Source organism: Coregonus clupeaformis, chromosome 24 (assembly GCF_020615455.1).
Source record: "Coregonus clupeaformis isolate EN_2021a chromosome 24, ASM2061545v1, whole genome shotgun sequence".
NCBI lineage: Eukaryota > Metazoa > Chordata > Actinopteri > Salmoniformes > Salmonidae > Coregonus > Coregonus clupeaformis.
The window spans coordinates 36,639,612-36,661,141 of NC_059215.1; the positions used below are offsets into that span (position 1 = coordinate 36,639,612).

Genomic DNA, 21,530 nt, shown 5'->3' on the forward strand with positions numbered 1-21,530 from the left:
CGCGCCACCGAAAAGCTAGCTATTCAGCAGTGCATGTGGGGACACTTCAGGCTGATGAGTGAGTTTCACAAATCCCCATGTGCTACTGTATAAAATGTTGGCCTGTCATTTTAAACGAACAATGACTTAAAGGGTTTATAGAGCATTCATAAAGTCTTCATAAGCACTACATACATATTTCACAAATCACATAGAAGACCTAAGCAAAGTCATATGAGTGATATAAAAGGTCATTCTGGTGATTTGCCAAATATGACAGTGGCACAAGCCTTTTGTCACCCTTTTATACAGTACCTTGCAAAAGTAAAAAAAAAAAAAAGTATTCAGCCCCCTTGGCGTTTTTCCTATTTGTTGCATTACAACCTGTAATTTAAATTGATTTTTATTTGGATTTCATGTAATGGACATACACAAAATAGTCCAAATTGGTGAAGTGGGAAAAAAATTACTTCTTTCAAAATATTCTAACAAATAAATAACGGAAAAGTGCTGCGTGCATATGTATTCACCCCCTTTGATATGAAGCCCCTAAATAAGATCTGGTGCAATCAATTACCTTCAGAAGTCACATAATTAGTTTTAAAAAGTCCACCTGTGTGCAATCTAAGTGTCACATGATCTCAGTATACATATATATATATATATATACACACATATATATATATACACACATATATATATATATACACACATATACATATATATATATATATATATATATATATATATATATATATATATATACATATACACACACACACACCTGTTCTGAAAGGCCCCAGAGTCTGCAACACCACTAAGCAAGGGGCACCACCAAGCAAGCGGCACCCTGAAGACCAAGGAGCTCTCCAAACAGGTCAGGGACAAAGTTGTGGAGAAGTACAGATCGGGGTTAGGTTATAAAAAAATATCAGAAACTTTGAACATCCCACGGACCACCATTAAATCCATTATTAAAAAACTGAAAGAATATGGCACCACAACAAACCTGCCAAGAGAGGGCCGCCCACCAAAACCCACGGACCAGGCAAGGAGGGCATTAATCAGAGGCAACAAAGAGACCAAAGATAACCCTGAAGGAGCTGCAAAGCGGAGATTGGAGTATCTGTCCATAGGACCACTTTAAGCCGTACACTCCACAGAGCTGGGCTTTAAGGAAGAGTGGCCAGAAAAAAGCCATTGCTTAAAGAAAAAAATAAGCAAACACGTTTGGTGTTCGCCAAAAGCCATGTTGGAGACTCCCCAAACATATGGAAGAAGGTACTCTGGTCAGATGAGACTAAAATTGAGCTTTTTGGCCATCAAGGAAAACGCTATGTCTGGCGCAAACCCAAAACCTCTCATCACCCCGAGAACACCATCCCCACAGTGAAGCATGGTGATGGCAGCATCATGCTGTAGGAATGTTTTTCATCGGCAGGGACTGGGAAACTGGTCAGAATTGAAGGAATGATGATGGCGCTAAATACAGGGAAATTCTTGAGGGAAACCTGTTTCCGTCTTCCAGAGATTTGAGACTGGGACGGAGGTTCACCTTCCAGCAGGACAATGACCCTAAGCATACTGCTAAAGCAACACTCGAGTGGTTTAAGGGGAAACATTTAAATGTCTTGGAATGGCCTAGTCAAAGCCCAGACCTCAATCCAATTGAGAATCTGTGGTATGACCTAAATATTGTTGTACACCAGCGGAACCCATCCAACTTGGAAGGAGCTGGAGCAGTTTTGCCTTGAAGAATGGCCAAATATCCCAGTGGCTAGATGTGCCAAGCTTATAGAGACATACCCCAAGAGACTTGCAGCTGTAATTGCTGCAAAAGGTGGCTCTACAAAGTATTGACTTTGGGTGGGTGAATAGTTATGCACGCTCAAGTTCTGTTTTTTTGTCTTATTTCTTGTTTGTTTCACAATAAAAAATGTTTTTTCCATCTTCAAAGTGGTAGGCATGTTGTGTAAATCAAATGATACAAACCCCCACCCCAAAATCAATTTTCATTCTAGGTTGTAAGGCAACAAAATAGGTAAAATGCCAAGGGGGGTGAATTATTTCGCAAGCCACTGTAACTATAGACAATTGCTTATGAATGATTTCTGAAGCATCTATATAGGCCTTATGAAAGGTGAAGGCTTCATTATGCCTTAGTCATTTTTCATTTTAAGTGGGATCAATCATTATTATACTTTTTTTTTTTTTTACTTTACCTTTATTTAACTAAGCAAGTCAGTTAAGAACAAATTCTTATTTACAATGACGGCCTACATACATGAATGAATAATAACAAAATAATGAATAATTTATACTTTTCATTTTTATTCTCGGTGAATCATAGATTACACGAGTTTGTTAGCTCCCTCCATAATTGCCTGATGAGTGAGTATCAGTCTTTAAACTCTTAAAGGCTTGCTTTGGGATTAACTGTACCCTTCACGTTGATATTTCACAATTACCAGTCTCAACTAGCTATGAATCACTGCCTGGTAGCTACCTAGCCTATCCTTTAGTTTGTTGTTATAAGGTTGGACATGTTTCAGTTTGGTTATCATGGCTGGAGTGGCGCCAAAATCCCGACTGGAATGACTGTGGGTTGGGAAGAGACAATAGGAAGGAGGTGGGTTCCAGGTTGCTCTCATGAATGTCAAGTGTCCTGTTGTGTCCCAGCATCATTTTAAAAAACTTGAGTGCCCTTGAACAATGCAGGCTATGAGTCAGTAATGTCTATAGTTTCTGACATCAAAACTAAATAGCAGATTATTCTATGAACCATTAATAGAGTGCTCAAAGGCAATTTCCTAAATATTTTCCTGATTTTGCTGGAATTTCGTACACATATTACTGTCAAGTGGGGAAGCAGCTTTTAGCTTTTACAACCCAAAACTGGAATGCTGTACCACATCATATAAAAAGGAGGGAGGCAAAAACAGTATACATTTTTTTACAAGCAAGGTTAAGATTCAACCTCTTTAGTTTGGCATGTAATTAGTCTGGCTAGCTTTTGTCTTCATTTTTAACATCTTATTCCTATGTGTTTGTATTCATTTTTATTATTCTATGCTGCTTTTATAATTTATTATGTTTCATTGTTTTTATACACATTCTTTATTATATTAAAAAAGTTGTCACTGTATGAAATGCACTTTACAAATAAAGGATATTATTCAATAGCCATACAGTGCCTTGCAAAAGTATTCATCCCCCTTGGCGTTTTCCTATTTTGTTGCATTACAACCTGTAATTTAAATTGATTTTTATTTGGATTTCATGTAATGGACATACACAAAATAGTCCAAATTGGTGAAGTGAAATGAAAAAAATAACTTGTTTCAAAAAATTCTAACAAATAAAGAACGGAAAAGTGCTGCGTGCATATGTATTCACCCCCTTTGCTATGAAGCCTCTAAATAAGATCTGGTTACCAATTACCTTCAGAAGTCACATAATTTGTTAAATAAAGTCCACCTGTGTGCAATCTAAGTGTCACATGATCTCAAAAAAAAAAAAAAATATATATATATATATATATATATACACACACACACATACATATACACACACACACACAGTGGGGAGAACAAGTATTTCATACACTGCCGATTTTGCAGATTTTCCTACTTACAAAGCATGTAGAGGTCTGTAATTTTTGTCATAGGTACACTTCAACTGTGAGAGACAGAATCTAAAACAAAAATCCAGAAAATCACATTGTATGATTTTTAAGTAATTAATTTGCATTTTATTGCATGACATAAGTATTTGATACATCAGAAAAGCAGAACTTAATATTTGGTACAAAAACCTTTGTTTGCAATTACAGAGATCATACGTTTCCTGGAGGTCTTGACCAGCTTTGCACACACCGCAGCAGGGATTTTGGCCCACTCCTCCATACAGACCTTCTCCAGATCCTTCAGGTTTCGGGGGCTGTCGCTGGGCAATACGGACTTTCAGCTCCCTCCAAAGATTTTCTATTAGGTTCAGGTCTGGAGACTGGCTAGGCCACTCCAGGACCTTGAGATGCTTCTTACGGAGCCACTCCTTAGTTGCCCTGGCTGTGTGTTTGGTCATTGTCATGCTGGAAGACCCAGCCACGACCCATCTTCAATGCTCTTACTGAGGGAAGGAGGTTGTTGGCCAAGATCTTGCGATACATGGCCCCATCCATCCTCCCCTCAATACGGTGCAGTCGTCCTTTCCCCTTTGCAGAAAAGCATCCCCAAAGAATGATGTTTCCACCTCCATGCTTCACGGTTGGGATGGTGTTCTTGGGGTTGTACTCATCCTTTTTCTTCCTCCAAACACGGCGAGTGGAGTTTAGACCAAAAGCTCTATTTTTGTCTCATCAGACCACATGACCTTCTCCCATTCCTCCTCTGGATCATCCAGATGGTCATTGGCAAACTTCAGACGGGCCTGGACATGCGCTGGCTTGAGCAGGGGGGACCTTGCGTGCGCTGCAGGATTTTAATCCATGACGGCGTAGTGTGTTACTAATGGTTTTCTTTGAGACTGTGGTCCCAGCTCTCTTCAGGTCATTGACCAGGTCCTGCCGTGTAGTTCTGGGCTGATCCCTCACCTTCCTCATGATCATTGATGCCCCACGAGGTGAGATCTTGCATGGAGCCCCAGACCGAGGGTGATTGACCGTCATCTTGAACTTCTTCCATTTTCTAATAATTGCGCCAACAGTTGTTGCCTTCTCACCAAGCTGCTTGCCTATTGTCCTGTAGCTCATCCCAGCCTTGTGCAGGTCTACAATTTTATCCCTGATGTCCTTACACAGCTCTCTGGTCTTGGCCATTGTGGAGAGGTTGGAGTCTGTTTGATTGAGTGTGTGGACAGGTGTCTTTTATACAGGTAACGAGTTCAAACAGGTGCAGTTAATACAGGTAATGAGTGGAGAACAGGAGGGCGTCTTAAAGAAAAACTAACAGGTCTGTGAGAGCCGGAATTCTTACTGGTTGGTAGGTGATCAAATACTTATGTCATGCAATAAAATGCAAATTAATTACTTAAAAATCATACAAATGTGATTTTCTGGATTTTTGTTTTAGATTCCGTCTCTCACAGTTGAAGTGTACCTATGATAAAAATGACAGACCTCTACATGCTTTGTAAGTAGGAAAACCTGCAAAATCGGCAGTGTATCAAATACTTCTCCCCACTTATATATATATATATATACACATACACACACACACACACAGACACACCTGTTCTGAAAGGAGTCGGAACAGGTGTGTGGTGCTGCTTAGTGGTGTTGCAGACCCAGAGTCTGCAACACCACTAAGCAAGGGGGCACCACCAAGCAAGCAGCACCATGAAGACCAAGGAGCTCTCCAAACAGGTCAGGGACAAAGTTGTGGAGAAGTATAGATCAGGGTTAGGTTATAAAAAAATATCAGAAATGTTGAACATCCCACAGAGCACCATTAAATCCATTATTAAAAAACTGAAAAAATATGGCACCACAACAAACCTGCCAAGAGAGGGCCGCCCACCAAAACCCACGAACCAGGCAAGGAGGGCATTAATCAGAGAGGCAACAAAGAGACCAAAGATAACCCTGAAGGAGCTGCAAAGCTCCACAGCGGAGATTGGAGTATCTGTCCATAGGACCACTTTAAGCCGTACACTCCACAGAGCTGGGCTTTAAGGAAGAGTGGCCAGAAAAAAGCCATTGCTTAAAGAAAAAAAAAAAGCAAACACGTTTGGTGTTCGCCAAAAGCCATGTGGGAGACTCCCCAAACATATGAAAGAAGGTACTCTGGTCAGATGAGACTAAAATTGAGCTTTTTTGGCCATCAAGGAAAACGCTATGTCTGGCGCAAATCCCCAACACCTCTCATCACCCCGAGAACACCATCCCCACAGTGAAGCATGGTGGTGGCAGCATCATGCTGTGGGGATGTTTTTCCATCGGCAGGGACTGGGAAACTGGTCAGAATTGAAGGAATGATGATGGCGCTAAATACAGGGAAATTCTTGAGGGAAACCTGTTTCCGTCTTCCAGAGATTTGAGACTGGGACGGAGGTTCACCTTCCAGCAGGACAATGACCCTAAGCATACTGCTAAAGCAACACTCGAGTGGTTTAAGGGGAAACATTTAAATGTCTTGGAATGGCCTAGTCAAAGCCCAGACCTCAATCCAATTGAGAATCTGTGGTATGACCTAAATATTGTTGTACACCAGCGGAACCCATCCAACTTGAAGGAGCTGGAGCAGTTTTGCCTTGAAGAATGGCCAAATATCCCAGTGGCTAGATGTGCCAAGCTTATAGAGACATACCCCAAGAGACTTGCAGCTGTAATTGCTGCAAAAGGTGGCTCTACAAAGTATTGACTTTGGGTGGGTGAATAGTTATGCACGCTCAAGTTCTGTTTTTTTGTCTTATTTCTTGTTTGTTTCACAATAAAAAATGTTTTTTCCATCTTCAAAGTGGTAGGCATGTTGTGTAAATCAAATGATACAAACCCCCACCCCAAAATCAATTTTCATTCTAGGTTGTAAGGCAACAAAATAGGTAAAATGCCAAGGGGGGTGAATTATTTCGCAAGCCACTGTAACTATAGACAATTGCTTATGAATGATTTCTGAAGCATCTATATAGGCCTTATGAAAGGTGAAGGCTTCATTATGCCTTAGTCATTTTTCATTTTAAGTGGGATCAATCATTATTATACTTTTTTTTTTTTTTTTTACTTTACCTTTATTTAACTAAGCAAGTCAGTTAAGAACAAATTCTTATTTACAATGACGGCCTACATACATGAATGAATAATAACAAAATAATGAATAATTTATACTTTTCATTTTTATTCTCGGTGAATCATAGATTACACGAGTTTGTTAGCTCCCTCCATAATTGCCTGATGAGTGAGTATCAGTCTTTAAACTCTTAAAGGCTTGCTTTGGGATTAACTGTACCCTTCACGTTGATATTTCACAATTACCAGTCTCAACTAGCTATGAATCACTGCCTGGTAGCTACCTAGCCTATCCTTTAGTTTGTTGTTATAAGGTTGGACATGTTTCAGTTTGGTTATCATGGCTGGAGTGGCGCCAAAATCCCGACTGGAATGACTGTGGGTTGGGAAGAGACAATAGGAAGGAGGTGGGTTCCAGGTTGCTCTCATGAATGTCAAGTGTCCTGTTGTGTCCCAGCATCATTTTAAAAAACTTGAGTGCCCTTGAACAATGCAGGCTATGAGTCAGTAATGTCTATAGTTTCTGACATCAAAACTAAATAGCAGATTATTCTATGAACCATTAATAGAGTGCTCAAAGGCAATTTCCTAAATATTTTCCTGATTTTGCTGGAATTTCGTACACATATTACTGTCAAGTGGGGAAGCAGCTTTTAGCTTTTACAACCCAAAACTGGAATGCTGTACCACATCATATAAAAAGGAGGGAGGCAAAAACAGTATACATTTTTTTACAAGCAAGGTTAAGATTCAACCTCTTTAGTTTGGCATGTAATTAGTCTGGCTAGCTTTTGTCTTCATTTTTAACATCTTATTCCTATGTGTTTGTATTCATTTTTATTATTCTATGCTGCTTTTATAATTTATTATGTTTCATTGTTTTTATACACATTCTTTATATTAAAAAAAGTTGTCACTGTATGAAATGCACTTTACAAATAAAGGATATTATTCAATAGCCATACAGTGCCTTGCAAAAGTATTCATCCCCCTTGGCGTTTTCCTATTTTGTTGCATTACAACCTGTAATTTAAATTGATTTTTATTTGGATTTCATGTAATGGACATACACAAAATAGTCCAAATTGGTGAAGTGAAATGAAAAAAATAACTTGTTTCAAAAAATTCTAACAAATAAAGAACGGAAAAGTGCTGCGTGCATATGTATTCACCCCCTTTGCTATGAAGCCTCTAAATAAGATCTGGTTACCAATTACCTTCAGAAGTCACATAATTTGTTAAATAAAGTCCACCTGTGTGCAATCTAAGTGTCACATGATCTCATATATATATATATATATATATATATATACACACACACATACATATACACACACACACACAGTGGGGAGAACAAGTATTTCATACACTGCCGATTTTGCAGATTTTCCTACTTACAAAGCATGTAGAGGTCTGTAATTTTTGTCATAGGTACACTTCAACTGTGAGAGACAGAATCTAAAACAAAAATCCAGAAAATCACATTGTATGATTTTTAAGTAATTAATTTGCATTTTATTGCATGACATAAGTATTTGATACATCAGAAAAGCAGAACTTAATATTTGGTACAAAAACCTTTGTTTGCAATTACAGAGATCATACGTTTCCTGGAGGTCTTGACCAGCTTTGCACACACCGCAGCAGGGATTTTGGCCCACTCCTCCATACAGACCTTCTCCAGATCCTTCAGGTTTCGGGGCTGTCGCTGGGCAATACGGACTTTCAGCTCCCTCCAAAGATTTTCTATTAGGTTCAGGTCTGGAGACTGGCTAGGCCACTCCAGGACCTTGAGATGCTTCTTACGGAGCCACTCCTTAGTTGCCCTGGCTGTGTGTTTCGGGTCATTGTCATGCTGGAAGACCCAGCCACGACCCATCTTCAATGCTCTTACTGAGGGAAGGAGGTTGTTGGCCAAGATCTTGCGATACATGGCCCCATCCATCCTCCCCTCAATACGGTGCAGTCGTCCTTTCCCCTTTGCAGAAAAGCATCCCCAAAGAATGATGTTTCCACCTCCATGCTTCACGGTTGGGATGGTGTTCTTGGGGTTGTACTCATCCTTTTTCTTCCTCCAAACACGGCGAGTGGAGTTTAGACCAAAAGCTCTATTTTTGTCTCATCAGACCACATGACCTTCTCCCATTCCTCCTCTGGATCATCCAGATGGTCATTGGCAAACTTCAGACGGGCCTGGACATGCGCTGGCTTGAGCAGGGGGACCTTGCGTGCGCTGCAGGATTTTAATCCATGACGGCGTAGTGTGTTACTAATGGTTTTCTTTGAGACTGTGGTCCCAGCTCTCTTCAGGTCATTGACCAGGTCCTGCCGTGTAGTTCTGGGCTGATCCCTCACCTTCCTCATGATCATTGATGCCCCACGAGGTGAGATCTTGCATGGAGCCCCAGACCGAGGGTGATTGACCGTCATCTTGAACGTCTTCCATTTTCTAATAATTGCGCCAACAGTTGTTGCCTTCTCACCAAGCTGCTTGCCTATTGTCCTGTAGCTCATCCCAGCCTTGTGCAGGTCTACAATTTTATCCCTGATGTCCTTACACAGCTCTCTGGTCTTGGCCATTGTGGAGAGGTTGGAGTCTGTTTGATTGAGTGTGTGGACAGGTGTCTTTTATACAGGTAACGAGTTCAAACAGGTGCAGTTAATACAGGTAATGAGTGGAGAACAGGAGGGCGTCTTAAAGAAAAACTAACAGGTCTGTAAGAGCCGGAATTCTTACTGGTTGGTAGGTGATCAAATACTTATGTCATGCAATAAAATGCAAATTAATTACTTAAAAATCATACAAATGTGATTTTCTGGATTTTTGTTTTAGATTCCGTCTCTCACAGTTGAAGTGTACCTATGATAAAAATTACAGACCTCTACATGCTTTGTAAGTAGGAAAACCTGCAAAATCGGCAGTGTATCAAATACTTCTCCCCACTTATATATATATATATATACACATACACACACACACACACAGACACACCTGTTCTGAAAGGAGTCGGAACAGGTGTGTGGTGCTCGCTTAGTGGTGTTGCAGACCCAGAGTCTGCAACACCACTAAGCAAGGGGCACCACCAAGCAAGCAGCACCATGAAGACCAAGGAGCTCTCCAAACAGGTCAGGGACAAAGTTGTGGAGAAGTATAGATCAGGGTTAGGTTATAAAAAAATATCAGAAATGTTGAACATCCCACAGAGCACCATTAAATCCATTATTAAAAAACTGAAAAAATATGGCACCACAACAAACCTGCCAAGAGAGGGCCGCCCACCAAAACCCACGAACCAGGCAAGGAGGGCATTAATCAGAGAGGCAACAAAGAGACCAAAGATAACCCTGAAGGAGCTGCAAAGCTCCACAGCGGAGATTGGAGTATCTGTCCATAGGACCACTTTAAGCCGTACACTCCACAGAGCTGGGCTTTAAGGAAGAGTGGCCAGAAAAAAGCCATTGCTTAAAGAAAAAAAAAAGCAAACACGTTTGGTGTTCGCCAAAAGCCATGTGGGAGACTCCCCAAACATATGAAAGAAGGTACTCTGGTCAGATGAGACTAAAATTGAGCTTTTTGGCCATCAAGGAAAACGCTATGTCTGGCGCAAATCCCCAACACCTCTCATCACCCCGAGAACACCATCCCCACAGTGAAGCATGGTGGTGGCAGCATCATGCTGTGGGGATGTTTTTCCATCGGCAGGGACTGGGAAACTGGTCAGAATTGAAGGAATGATGATGGCGCTAAATACAGGGGAAATTCTTGAGGGAAACCTGTTTCCGTCTTCCAGAGATTTGAGACTGGGACGGAGGTTCACCTTCCAGCAGGACAATGACCCTAAGCATACTGCTAAAGCAACACTCGAGTGGTTTAAGGGGAAACATTTAAATGTCTTGGAATGGCCTAGTCAAAGCCCAGACCTCAATCCAATTGAGAATCTGTGGTATGACCTAAATATTGTTGTACACCAGCGGAACCCATCCAACTTGAAGGAGCTGGAGCAGTTTTGCCTTGAAGAATGGCCAAATATCCCAGTGGCTAGATGTGCCAAGCTTATAGAGACATACCCCAAGAGACTTGCAGCTGTAATTGCTGCAAAAGGTGGCTCTACAAAGTATTGACTTTGGGTGGGTGAATAGTTATGCACGCTCAAGTTCTGTTTTTTTGTCTTATTTCTTGTTTGTTTCACAATAAAAAATGTTTTTTTCCATCTTCAAAGTGGTAGGCATGTTGTGTAAATCAAATGATACAAACCCCCACCCCAAAATCAATTTTCATTCTAGGTTGTAAGGCAACAAAATAGGAAAAATGCCAAGGGGGGTGAATTATTTCGCAAGCCACTGTAACTATAGACAATTGCTTATGAATGATTTCTGAAGCATCTATATAGGCCTTATGAAAGGTGAAGGCTTCATTATGCCTTAGTCATTTTTCATTTTAAGTGGGATCAATCATTATTATACATGAATGAATGGAATAATAACAAATGAATAAATAATTCATACTTTTCATTTTTATAAAATAAATTAGGAAAAATGCCATGGGGGATGAATACTTTCGCAAGCCACTGTATGTACTTCTAGGCACATCTCTATCATATTGCAGCTTTTGTGTATCCTTTTTTGGCTGATATGTGTATGGCAAGTGTTTCTCTGTAGTCTGTAGCAGCACCAATAGGTATTTCTATCCAAAAAGATTTCTGGCACATTTTCACAGAAAGGGATTTGGCTTTCCTATCAGCAATTTGCCTCAAATCAAATGAACTCTAAATTGTCGTCATTGTCCTCAACTAAAATCCAACATTTAAAAGGATCCACTTGCCAGTGTGGTAGACTAGACAGCCAGCCAGCCTGAGTACGAGACAGCCCCAGCCCCCCCCCCCATCCTTTGTCATGTTAATGCCCCACTGGCACGGTTTATGAGTACTGGTTGATGTGTGAAGAGCCTGTTGTTAATGGCCGGGCCCTGTTGTCCCACACAAAGACGGCCTTTAACATTGACCCCAGAAGCCTCCCACCAAGCCCCCCAAAAACTCTTCCTGCTCCATAAGAGAGCCGAGCTTCATCTGAAAGGATTCTTTTGTACTGGGAGGGAAAGGGTCCAAGGCGAGTTTGGGCGTGGGGGTTGGGGAGGGTATTTTCTTTGCGCCTGTTTTAAAAACTGTCAGATTTTGTCCAACTTACTTATATTCCTCCCATTACCTGAGGAACTTTGTGAATGCCTTTGAGATTGCTTCTCAACCCTAATAGATAATGTTTTATAGGTTTGGATGTCTTGACAAATGAGAATACCAGCAGTAGTTAACAAAAAAGTAAAATAATTTATTATACCTGACACATTGATAAACCTCAATATTGTCCATATGTGGAATCTATTCTGTTTAGGCTATAAGAAAACTCAATGTCTTGTTACTCACATAAATTGTTGATGGGGGATACCAAATCATTGTTGAAAACCTGCCATTTCTAAGAACAACTACTGAACAAAACAGCTGCACCAAAAAGCACATTTATATTATCCATTTATAAAAAGGCAACAGATTCCATACAAAACATTGCATTTCCAATAATTGTTATTCATAGATATGCATTGAGAAAACATTTGAGTAAGCTACAGTATTCTATACATTTACTAGCGAGTTATCGAATTACACATGGGAAATGTATCGATTGGTTGTTGATTTTTTTGGTTGTTGTAAGGAGTAATGAGGCTTAAGTCTAGTTGATGTCCAAGAAAAACAGTCTTACATCTTACATTCGCAATGCGAAACTATTGGCAATGTCAGTTTGTATAGCTATACTATTCATAGGAGACTTCATAATTGTGTGCCAAACTCGGACAGACTGACTTCCACTCAACTTACAGAAGTAAACAGAATTTGGTTGTCTTTTGAGAGTAAACATGGGAGAAGAACACACTGATTCAAGTACAAAAAGAGGTTGTGTGGCTGTCCTAAAAAATAAACTTGCCCTGTAAGTTGAGTCACATTTCACCACACTGAGCTATGAGGATGGGAAGCTTGGGCTTGTTGTTTGGGCCGGTAGGAACATTCTGTGGGAAAGAGGAGTCCAGATAACGTTCAATATAACATTCTAAAATGGTACAGTCATTTCTACACTACGACATTTGTTGGAGACCAAATTAGGGTTGTGATTCTACGACCAGCAATTGACGTAGTGTATACAATGAATTCTGACGTATATCAATCAGATGGTTGTTGCAAACAGCTTAGGACCGGCGACAGATACTTCTCATGTCTAAACAGTGTGTACTCTGATGTGTAGAAGTGGTTTGAGGTTAAACTGAGATTTATTTTTCAACCAGATGTGTATGGGGATATGGTACGATTTGGGTGTGTTTTGTTCGCTTTATAGTACCCTGGCAGTTACAGTTTTTTTTTTTTACATTCTTGAGGCACGGTAGCAACAACATAGTCACTACCACTTCCTCAAAATAGTCCGAATTAATCTATGATAAATCATGAAATCTGTAATTTTGACGTTTTTGCAGAGGTCTTAGTCACACAATTTCATATCTAGCTAAGGTGTTTGGTGCAGTATTTCTCAAGTTAAAAACATTTGCATAAAAAAGTCACTGCACTGCTGACAGTTTCGAGTCAGCTGCTGCTAGCTGCACTCAGGACTGATTTCGGAGAACATGTCTACAACTTAAAATCAGCAGCAAGCTGTCAAACTATCGTAAATAAAGCACAAGCTGCTACACGCTGTGTATCAGTGCCCAAAATCACTAGCTAACTAGCAAAGTTACATCTCAGTGTTTGTCAATGAAGCTAGCTAGTAGTAGATAGCAGGCACATTGACCAGCAGGCCACATTAGCTAAATCAGTTTATCAAGTCACTGGCGAGTGGCAACGTGTGCTTCGGTGCCGTTTAGTTTTTACAACTTTCTCACTATCTATTACCAGAGTATGCGTCTGTCTGGCAGTGTTTCATAGCAAATCATGTGAGCGAAGCTGTTTCTCTGTGCATGACAATTCTCCCTAGGTGTTACAATCCCATGTTAGTGGGCATGTTAGTGGGCATGATTGTCATCCAAACCCAACCCTAATGTAAATCGTGACGACCTTGATTACACAAACTTCACAAAACTATGTTTTGGAGTATACTGACTATGACCAAAATGATCCTACTTACAATTTTTTGTCCATTTTGGCACTGGAATAAATTTTTCTGACTAATATCAATGCCACATAGGCCATTTTCAGATAAATTGGTGTTTGCGTTCAGTTGCCCTTTAAGCCTAGTCCTGGACTAAAAAGCAAACTCAATGGAGAATTCTTTGTAGTCCAGGACTAGGCTTAATCTGTGTCGAGAAAACAGCCCCAATGTTGTTAACATCTAACTAAGCGAATAATTCAGATGATAAATTAGCCTTGTTATTCTCTAGCACAGTCAAGGACTCAATAATCCAATACTATGTCATCCAAGGTTAAAACATGGCTCTGAAATCACGTTTCTAAATCTGGCTTAACTAAGAACAGTATTCCCTGCTTCTACTTCCATGAAATTCACCGGCCCTTAAAGTTTGATCATTGTTGTGAATCATCATTATATCTTGCCCTAGGCACATAAATTCCCAAAGCCTTATCAAATGAAGAGCTTCTTACCTCAATTTTTCTCATGACGAGCAAGCCGTCGACCACTTTCCCTGAAATGTTGAAATAAAATATGTCATGAGCCAAATACACAAACAGCTAATCTTATCCTTTGTAATCCACAATATAGTAATACTCACCGAAGACCACATGCTTTCCATCTAGCCAGTCACATTTCGTACAGGTAATGAAAAACTGACAGCCATTTGTGCCGGGGCCACTGTTTGCCTGCAGAGGACGGATTGGAGGGTTATTACTCGATGCTTCAGCTACAAATCGACCAATAACATCAGTTATAATCAATGTCTATTCATATCAATGTTTAATGTCCCCAATGGAGCACGTGTGTATGAACAGCAGTGTGTGTATACGTGTGATTTTTTTGTCTAAAATGTATGTACCATGGACAGGAGGCCAGGGGCAGAGTGCTTCATTCTAAAGTTTTCATCTGCAAATGGTCCTCTGTAGATGCTGCAGATACCTGTACCATCGCCCTACAGATGCACCACAGGGTCAAGGGAAACAAAGGACGACAAATTAGAAGTAGACCGTAATGCTAATTTAAAACAGAGTCCAGAGCCGCAGAGAGCGATATGCCCCCGGCCCGTTACATATTTTGCACCACATTTAATTGACTGTTATCGAGTAGCAGACATTTGCAGCTTCAAACTCTGAAGCACACTATTACAGTTGGGTTCATTAAAACGTTTACCTGCACTGCAATGCAGATGAAGAACATGCTGCAAATAAGTAGTTATAACTGCATTGTCAGGGGTAAAGTTCAGAAACAGCAACCCACGTATTTCATTACAGGCAACTGTTAGATGATTGCAAACAAACTTGATGCTGGGCGTCACCTTGTGAGAGTTTCACTGTCACATGATGTACCGTTGCTACAGCCCAGGCATTTCGAAAAGTAACTTCTGAACACACCCATCTGTAAGTGTGAGTTAATCGGTGATGTACTGTTCATTTTCATTTTTGATTTAGACCTAGCAAACCAAAGGTTGTAATGGCCGATCAGTGACATGTATCAACAAATTGACTGGAGTGAGAAAAAAAAACCGTGCTCCAGCCTCAGATTTGAGCATCTTTGAAGTAAGTCACAAAACTCAGCTGTAGTTCAGAAACATGTCCACTAGAGCGAGAAAGATGAAAAGGTTCAACTAGCCCCATGAATTGAGCTGACTCAACCAGCCCCTTGGGAGAGGACTGACCACGTGAGCAATGTCTACGACATGGGTAGATGGGGCAACGGTTTCACTGTAAACAAACACGTATTGACTATGGGTAAGTCATCAAGCAATTTATTGAAAGTGCATATTCTGGTTAAACAAATAACAAATTAAAGTGCAATCTCAATGCAAGGAATTACAAATAAATGGTAAATAAATATGTTATTACCGAAACAGAGTACACCTAACTAGAATCAGATGGATTTACAGAAGATCTAGTGCTAGATTATATGGGCCAAATATATGGTAAGTAAAAGTTGCTGACACCTGGGCATGAGCTAGGATGAAACATTGGTTACACTGAAATCTAATAAATCATAAAGTTCTTTGTAGTTTACAGTATGGAGAATAAACAAACGGTTTGGCTGGAATTCAAAAAGAACAAATCAGAAACAATAAAGAGCAGTGAATTGACTTACATTTACAAAGTCCCCGCCTTGGATCATGAAGTCCTTTATCACCCTAGTAGATGAGGCAATAAAAAAACCTTAAAACTGGCAATAGACTGAGGAGCTTTTTATCTAACAATCAAATTATACAAAAATATTCATATTATATCTTACCAAATCATAACATGAGAGAATGTGCTAGAATAGAAAAGCATTACCAACACAAAGACACTAAACACCCCATCAAGATATAGGTTTTATGGATTCAATATTTATTTCATATGCATGTTGTTGCTTGTAAGAAACAATGACTAGCCTATCACAATATCCATCATAGTGATTTGATGTCACATCAAAAATATATGTAAAGTAACATCATCCCACTCAACCATACCTGTGGAATGTGCAGCCTTTAAATCCGATAGGGACACCGTCCTTTCTGTAGGAGAGAGTTTGTACAGATAAATTAGCATGGTACTGGCTCCTTTGCTGTATTGATATACAAGTCACCAGAGTATACAGAAAGCCTCTAACGTTAAAGGAATAGGCTAGTCTACTACAACTAAAGCGCTAGATTTCCTGAAGAAGATGTGTTGAAGTTGGAGCTCATTTTACACCTCCCCAGTCAGCGCTAGGTAGTTAAAGATAGCGCATTCACATGAAAGTAATAAACATTAAGTTTCACGAACCAGACATATACCCTTATTGTTAACAGGGAAATATACAGTCGTTAGTGAGTCTACGCAGCCCTTGCACAGTCTACACATTTTGCTGCCTTAAAATTAAATCCCAAAAGAAAATAAATCTATTTTTTTTTTTCTACTGCAAATTTTCAAATTTAAAGAAAAATTATAGAAAATGCTGCTAAATAATACAAACTAAGATATCTTAATTGCGTATGTCTTCACACCCCAGAGTTAATACTAGGTGGAAGCACCTTTGGCAGCCATTACAGCTGTGAATCATTTTGACTAAGATTTCACCATCTTGGGATAACTCTGAGGACAACATTTTACCATTGTATTTGTAAAAATTGGTCAAACAGTACATTTGGTTGGGAATCATTGATGGACAACAATATTCAAACCTTGTCTCAGATTTTCAAGCAAATTTAAATAAGGACAGACTCGACCACTCAGAAACACTCAACACCTCTCGGAAAGCCATTCTGGTGTCTTAGGCATTCAAATGTCTTAATTGTCCTGCTGAAAAATAAAACTCTCAGGAACCAGGTTTTCATCCAACCATTTCATGTGGATGAATTACCTGTCGCATAAAAAAAGTAACGGCCGGGCTGATGCAAACAGGAAACGTTGGTACAATTTCATAAATGTCGACAGACAATTTGTTTGTTCGACATGGCGGCAACTTTGTGTCTGTAAAATTCATTACGCAAGAAATGGCGGTGGAAACGCCTTTATGCTAAAATATTGATATAATATGGAGTCACGTGATGATATGTTGTGTGGTCCTCCCACTACGACTTGGGAAAGCATGCAGTTTATTAGGCTACAGATTAAATCAATGATGATGATTTTTTTCTTTTCACTTTGACATAAAGGCCAGTAATGTGGCATGAATGCAATGTTGTTGATCATCTGTATTTTCAAGTATTGTGGTGGCAGCATCATGTTATGCGTATGCTTGTCACCAGCAGGGACTGGGGAGTTTGTCAGGATCAAAATAAATATGAAAGGAGCAAAGCCCTGATAAGTCTCAGTCTTCTGAATACCTAACCCTCAGATAGTTATTTTTCAGTGGGACAATTACACACATTTTTATGCCAAAGACACAACAGAATAGATTTCCAATAGGTGTTGAGTGTTACTGAATGGCCCAGTCTCAGTCCTGACTTAAATCTGCTTGAAAATCAGAGGCAAGGTTTGAAAATTGCTGTTCATCAATGACTCACAGCTGTAACGGCTGCCAAAGGAGATTCTACCAAGTATTAACTCTGGGGTTTGAAGACCTAATTAATAATAAATAACAAAGATGTCTTGATTATTTATTATTAATTAGGAAACATTTCTATAATGTCTTTCACTTTGAAAATGTGTAGTACATTGGTAGGAAAAATATATATAATTTAATAAACTTTTTGATAATTTTTACCCTATAGTAGGGGTACTCAACTTTCATGTACTATTTGAGAAGGTCCAGTCACACAAATTTCATAGATGGCAAAAGTCCAAATGGATATTCTCATTTAACAGCGTAGTAACAAACCCAACCTTGCAACCCCATACTGTTCAAATGTATCTTGTTGGCGTAGAATTTTAGCAGTTTTAAAGCTCATTTCTACACATTTTGCCATGTCTTATATGTGTTCATATAATACCCGAGTGACTCAACAAAATAAAATTGTGGGCCCCCTGGTGGTCGAGGGCCCAAGGCACGTAATCTGGCCATGCTAACTAGCCTACAATATTTAGATAGCTAGGTATGTTAGCCTAATTTACCTAACATGGGCTACTTGATCAATTTTTTATTGTTTAACATTTTTGTAGGGACCTGTGGTGGTCCCTATTGATCCCGGTCTGGGTCCGGATCCAGACAGCAGTCTGCCTGTTGAGCATGGCTGCCCTAGAGTAATATTACCATGTAGGATTTTCTTTAGGCTTATATGTGTGACAGTGTCATAGCAGATTACAAGATACATTTTCAAACACGTTTGAGTTTCAAAATAGATTGAGTGTACAAAACATTAAGAACACCTTCCTAATATTGAGTTACACCCCCTCTTTTGCCATCAGAACAGCCTCAATTCGTCGGGGCATGGACTCTACAAGGTGTCGAAAGCATTCCACACGGATGCTGGCCCATGTTGACTCCAATGTTTCCCACAGTTACATTTACATTTTAGTCATTTAGCAGACGCTCTTATCCAGAGCAACTTACAGTTAGTGAATACATATTTTTTTTATACTGGCCCCCCGTGGGAAACGAACCTACAACCCTGGCGTTGCAAACGCCATGCTCTATCAACTGAGCTACATCCCTGCCGGCCATTCCCTCCCCTACCCTGGACGACGCTGGGCCAATTGTGCGCCGCCCATGAGTCTCCCGGTCGCGGCCGGCTGCGACAGAGCCTGGATTCGAACCAGGATCTCTAGTGGCACAGTTAGCACTGCGATGCAGTGCCTTAGACCACTGCGCCACTCAGGAGTACAGTTGTGTCAAGTTTGCTGGATGTCCTTTAGGTGGTGGACTATTCTTGAAACTGTTTAGCATGAAAAACCCAGCAGCGTTGCAGTTCTTGACACACTTAAACCGGTGAGCCTGGCACCTACTACCATACCCCGTTCAAAGGCACATAAATATTTTGTCTTGCCCATTCACCCTCTGAATGGCACACATACACAATCCATGTCTCAATTGTCTCCAAGCTTAAAAATCATTCTTAATCTCCCCCCCTTCATCTACACTGATTGAAGGGGATTTAACAGGTGACATCAATAAGGGATCATAGCTTTCACCTGGAATTACGTGGTCAGTCTATGTCATGGGAAGCTGTTCTGTACACTCAGTGTATATTTCGAATAAAGTACTCGTCATTTCCATTTTTGTTATTTCAAATCACAGTAATATTTACTGCTGTGAATAGACAAGGGGTTGCAGAGCTGACACAAAGGAACTGGCCAGATTACTGTCTTCTAACTTGTTCTTAACAGCCTAAACAATAAGTGAAAAGGGACATTTACCACAATTAACACATGTACTGGGGAAAAACAACACTCTATACACCTGTTCCACTAAGTGGACACCATGGCCACTGAACAGGCTGCAGGTACATTCTTTTAATCTAATACTGAACTCTTTTCAAGGGTCAACTATGCTAGTTCTAGCTAGAGTTGGGTGTGGGGAAGGGAGTGGAAAGGGGTCTACAGCTCCAGTAGATGGTGCTATAAACACCTTAACCTGCTAGATACTTGTGTCAAGTGAACAATAAAATCTCTCCTGACAACAGTCTCACACAGTGAATGTGCTTGTAACTGTAGAAGTACATGGGTACAGTTGGGTGTTCACAGCGAGTAGATAAGCAAGTGGAACAGGGATCAATAGACAGCCACTCTAGTGTCCATAGAGATTCCCTTACCTGAATTCCCCTGTGCAGAACTGCCTGTAAAAGACAAAAGGGATTTATTTATTCTACAACATTATGCCATACTGAATGTGGCCTTGATGTGACAGTTTAGACTTGAAGGCATGATTTTGCACTAGAAAGTCATGAAATTTGTTTAGGTGGTGAATCTCTTGGTGTTTTATATTACCGGAAGTTCTCTGCCGTCTTGGGAACCACATCCGCAAAGAGTTCTACCTTCATTCTCCCAACTTCCTGGAAAACAGTAAGTCAAAAGGGCTGAGTACGGTAAACACTCCACATGCAAATATTGACAAGCGAGACCACAATGGTCATATAATGAAAGCATCACCTTGCTTGACCGGGTTTTGAAAGCCGTTTTTGCCCACATTCATATTTCCTGGTATGCTTAGCAATTAGTATGTCTAAGCTACATTCATTGTTTTGCACGAGGAATGGTTTTCTAGAAGCAGTGTAAAATGTATATGACAAAACATAGTCTCTATATCTTTTGACCAAAGAACTGGTTTCTTATATTCAACAATGTTTTGTAATCATCATATTCACATGGTATGTCAGCTTACTCAAATTAAATGACTAATAGGCTACTTAATGAACACCTGTTCCCACTGGATTAATTAAGCAGTATCAACTGTAGGGTTGTCATGATAACAGTAAGACGATACTCGATTTTCCATGGCAAAAAGGAAAATACGAAGCAGACTAAACTCTTTGAAAACCTGCTTTATGTCAAATATTGTGCTACAGGTTGGGAATTCAGCCCCTCTGAAAAGAGCCGTTTGTCTCCAAGGCATCGCTGGAGAGCTTCTGTGTTGTTAAACTAATTGGGAGGTGCAGGAGCACCCTCCACTCAGCCAACACGTCGCACACTTCCATTTTCACGGTAACTGCATCATAAGCGCCCAGTGGATCCTTTGCGCAGTGTAACCTGATAGACCATACATTGGCTTTTACACCCTAGTCTAGTGTTCCTTTCATCATTGTTAACTAACCATTTATTCAGGGTGCGACCGAAATCTAGACGTGGCCTTTGTTCCCCTTGGAGCCTGTACATTTCACTTCCCCTAGACCAAAACAAACCACGTGACTCCTTAATATCCTGAACATTTACAGAGATCAGCAAATAAACACTGGCTGGACTCTGGCTGCTCTAATGCAGGGGTTGGGTCACTGAGGTGGTAGAGAGTTCTTTATTGCGTTGAACAGATAGCAGAGTAGATGTGTCATCCCCCTTCTACACACCTTACATAGCCCTCAGCCTGCTATGCAAAACAGGCCATTACATTTCTAAAATGTCCAAGCAGCATATGCCAGCTAAGCTATTAGCAGCACGTATCATGAACATCACAAACATGTCATTTTAAAAAACAGTTACACTGCTCAGGCCATTCATTTACAGTACACATGCATTTGAGCTATATTCAACTCCAGACTACCAGATGATGGGGGGGCAACATGATAAAATTGAAATCTCTAGACCATAAG

At 40.2% G+C, this 21,530-nt stretch overlaps 1 protein-coding gene across 1 annotated transcript in view; it reads right to left on the reverse strand.

Moving 5' to 3' along the window:
- Nucleotides 1–12,004: 12,004 nt before the first annotated feature.
- ppih (peptidylprolyl isomerase H (cyclophilin H)) overlaps nucleotides 12,005–21,530 on the reverse strand; it is a 40,992-nt gene continuing 31,466 nt past the window's right edge. Inside the window, exons 2-9 of the mRNA XM_041846054.2 lie at nucleotides 20,215–20,279; nucleotides 20,040–20,063; nucleotides 16,338–16,382; nucleotides 15,974–16,016; nucleotides 14,721–14,813; nucleotides 14,460–14,547; nucleotides 14,332–14,372; nucleotides 12,005–12,755 (exon numbers count right to left, since the gene is read on the reverse strand). Of these exons, the coding sequence (XP_041701988.1) occupies nucleotides 12,687–12,755; nucleotides 14,332–14,372; nucleotides 14,460–14,547; nucleotides 14,721–14,813; nucleotides 15,974–16,016; nucleotides 16,338–16,382; nucleotides 20,040–20,063; nucleotides 20,215–20,279 (468 nt within the window). The 3' untranslated portion in view covers nucleotides 12,005–12,686. The remainder of the gene's footprint in view (nucleotides 12,756–14,331; nucleotides 14,373–14,459; nucleotides 14,548–14,720; nucleotides 14,814–15,973; nucleotides 16,017–16,337; nucleotides 16,383–20,039; nucleotides 20,064–20,214; nucleotides 20,280–21,530) is intronic.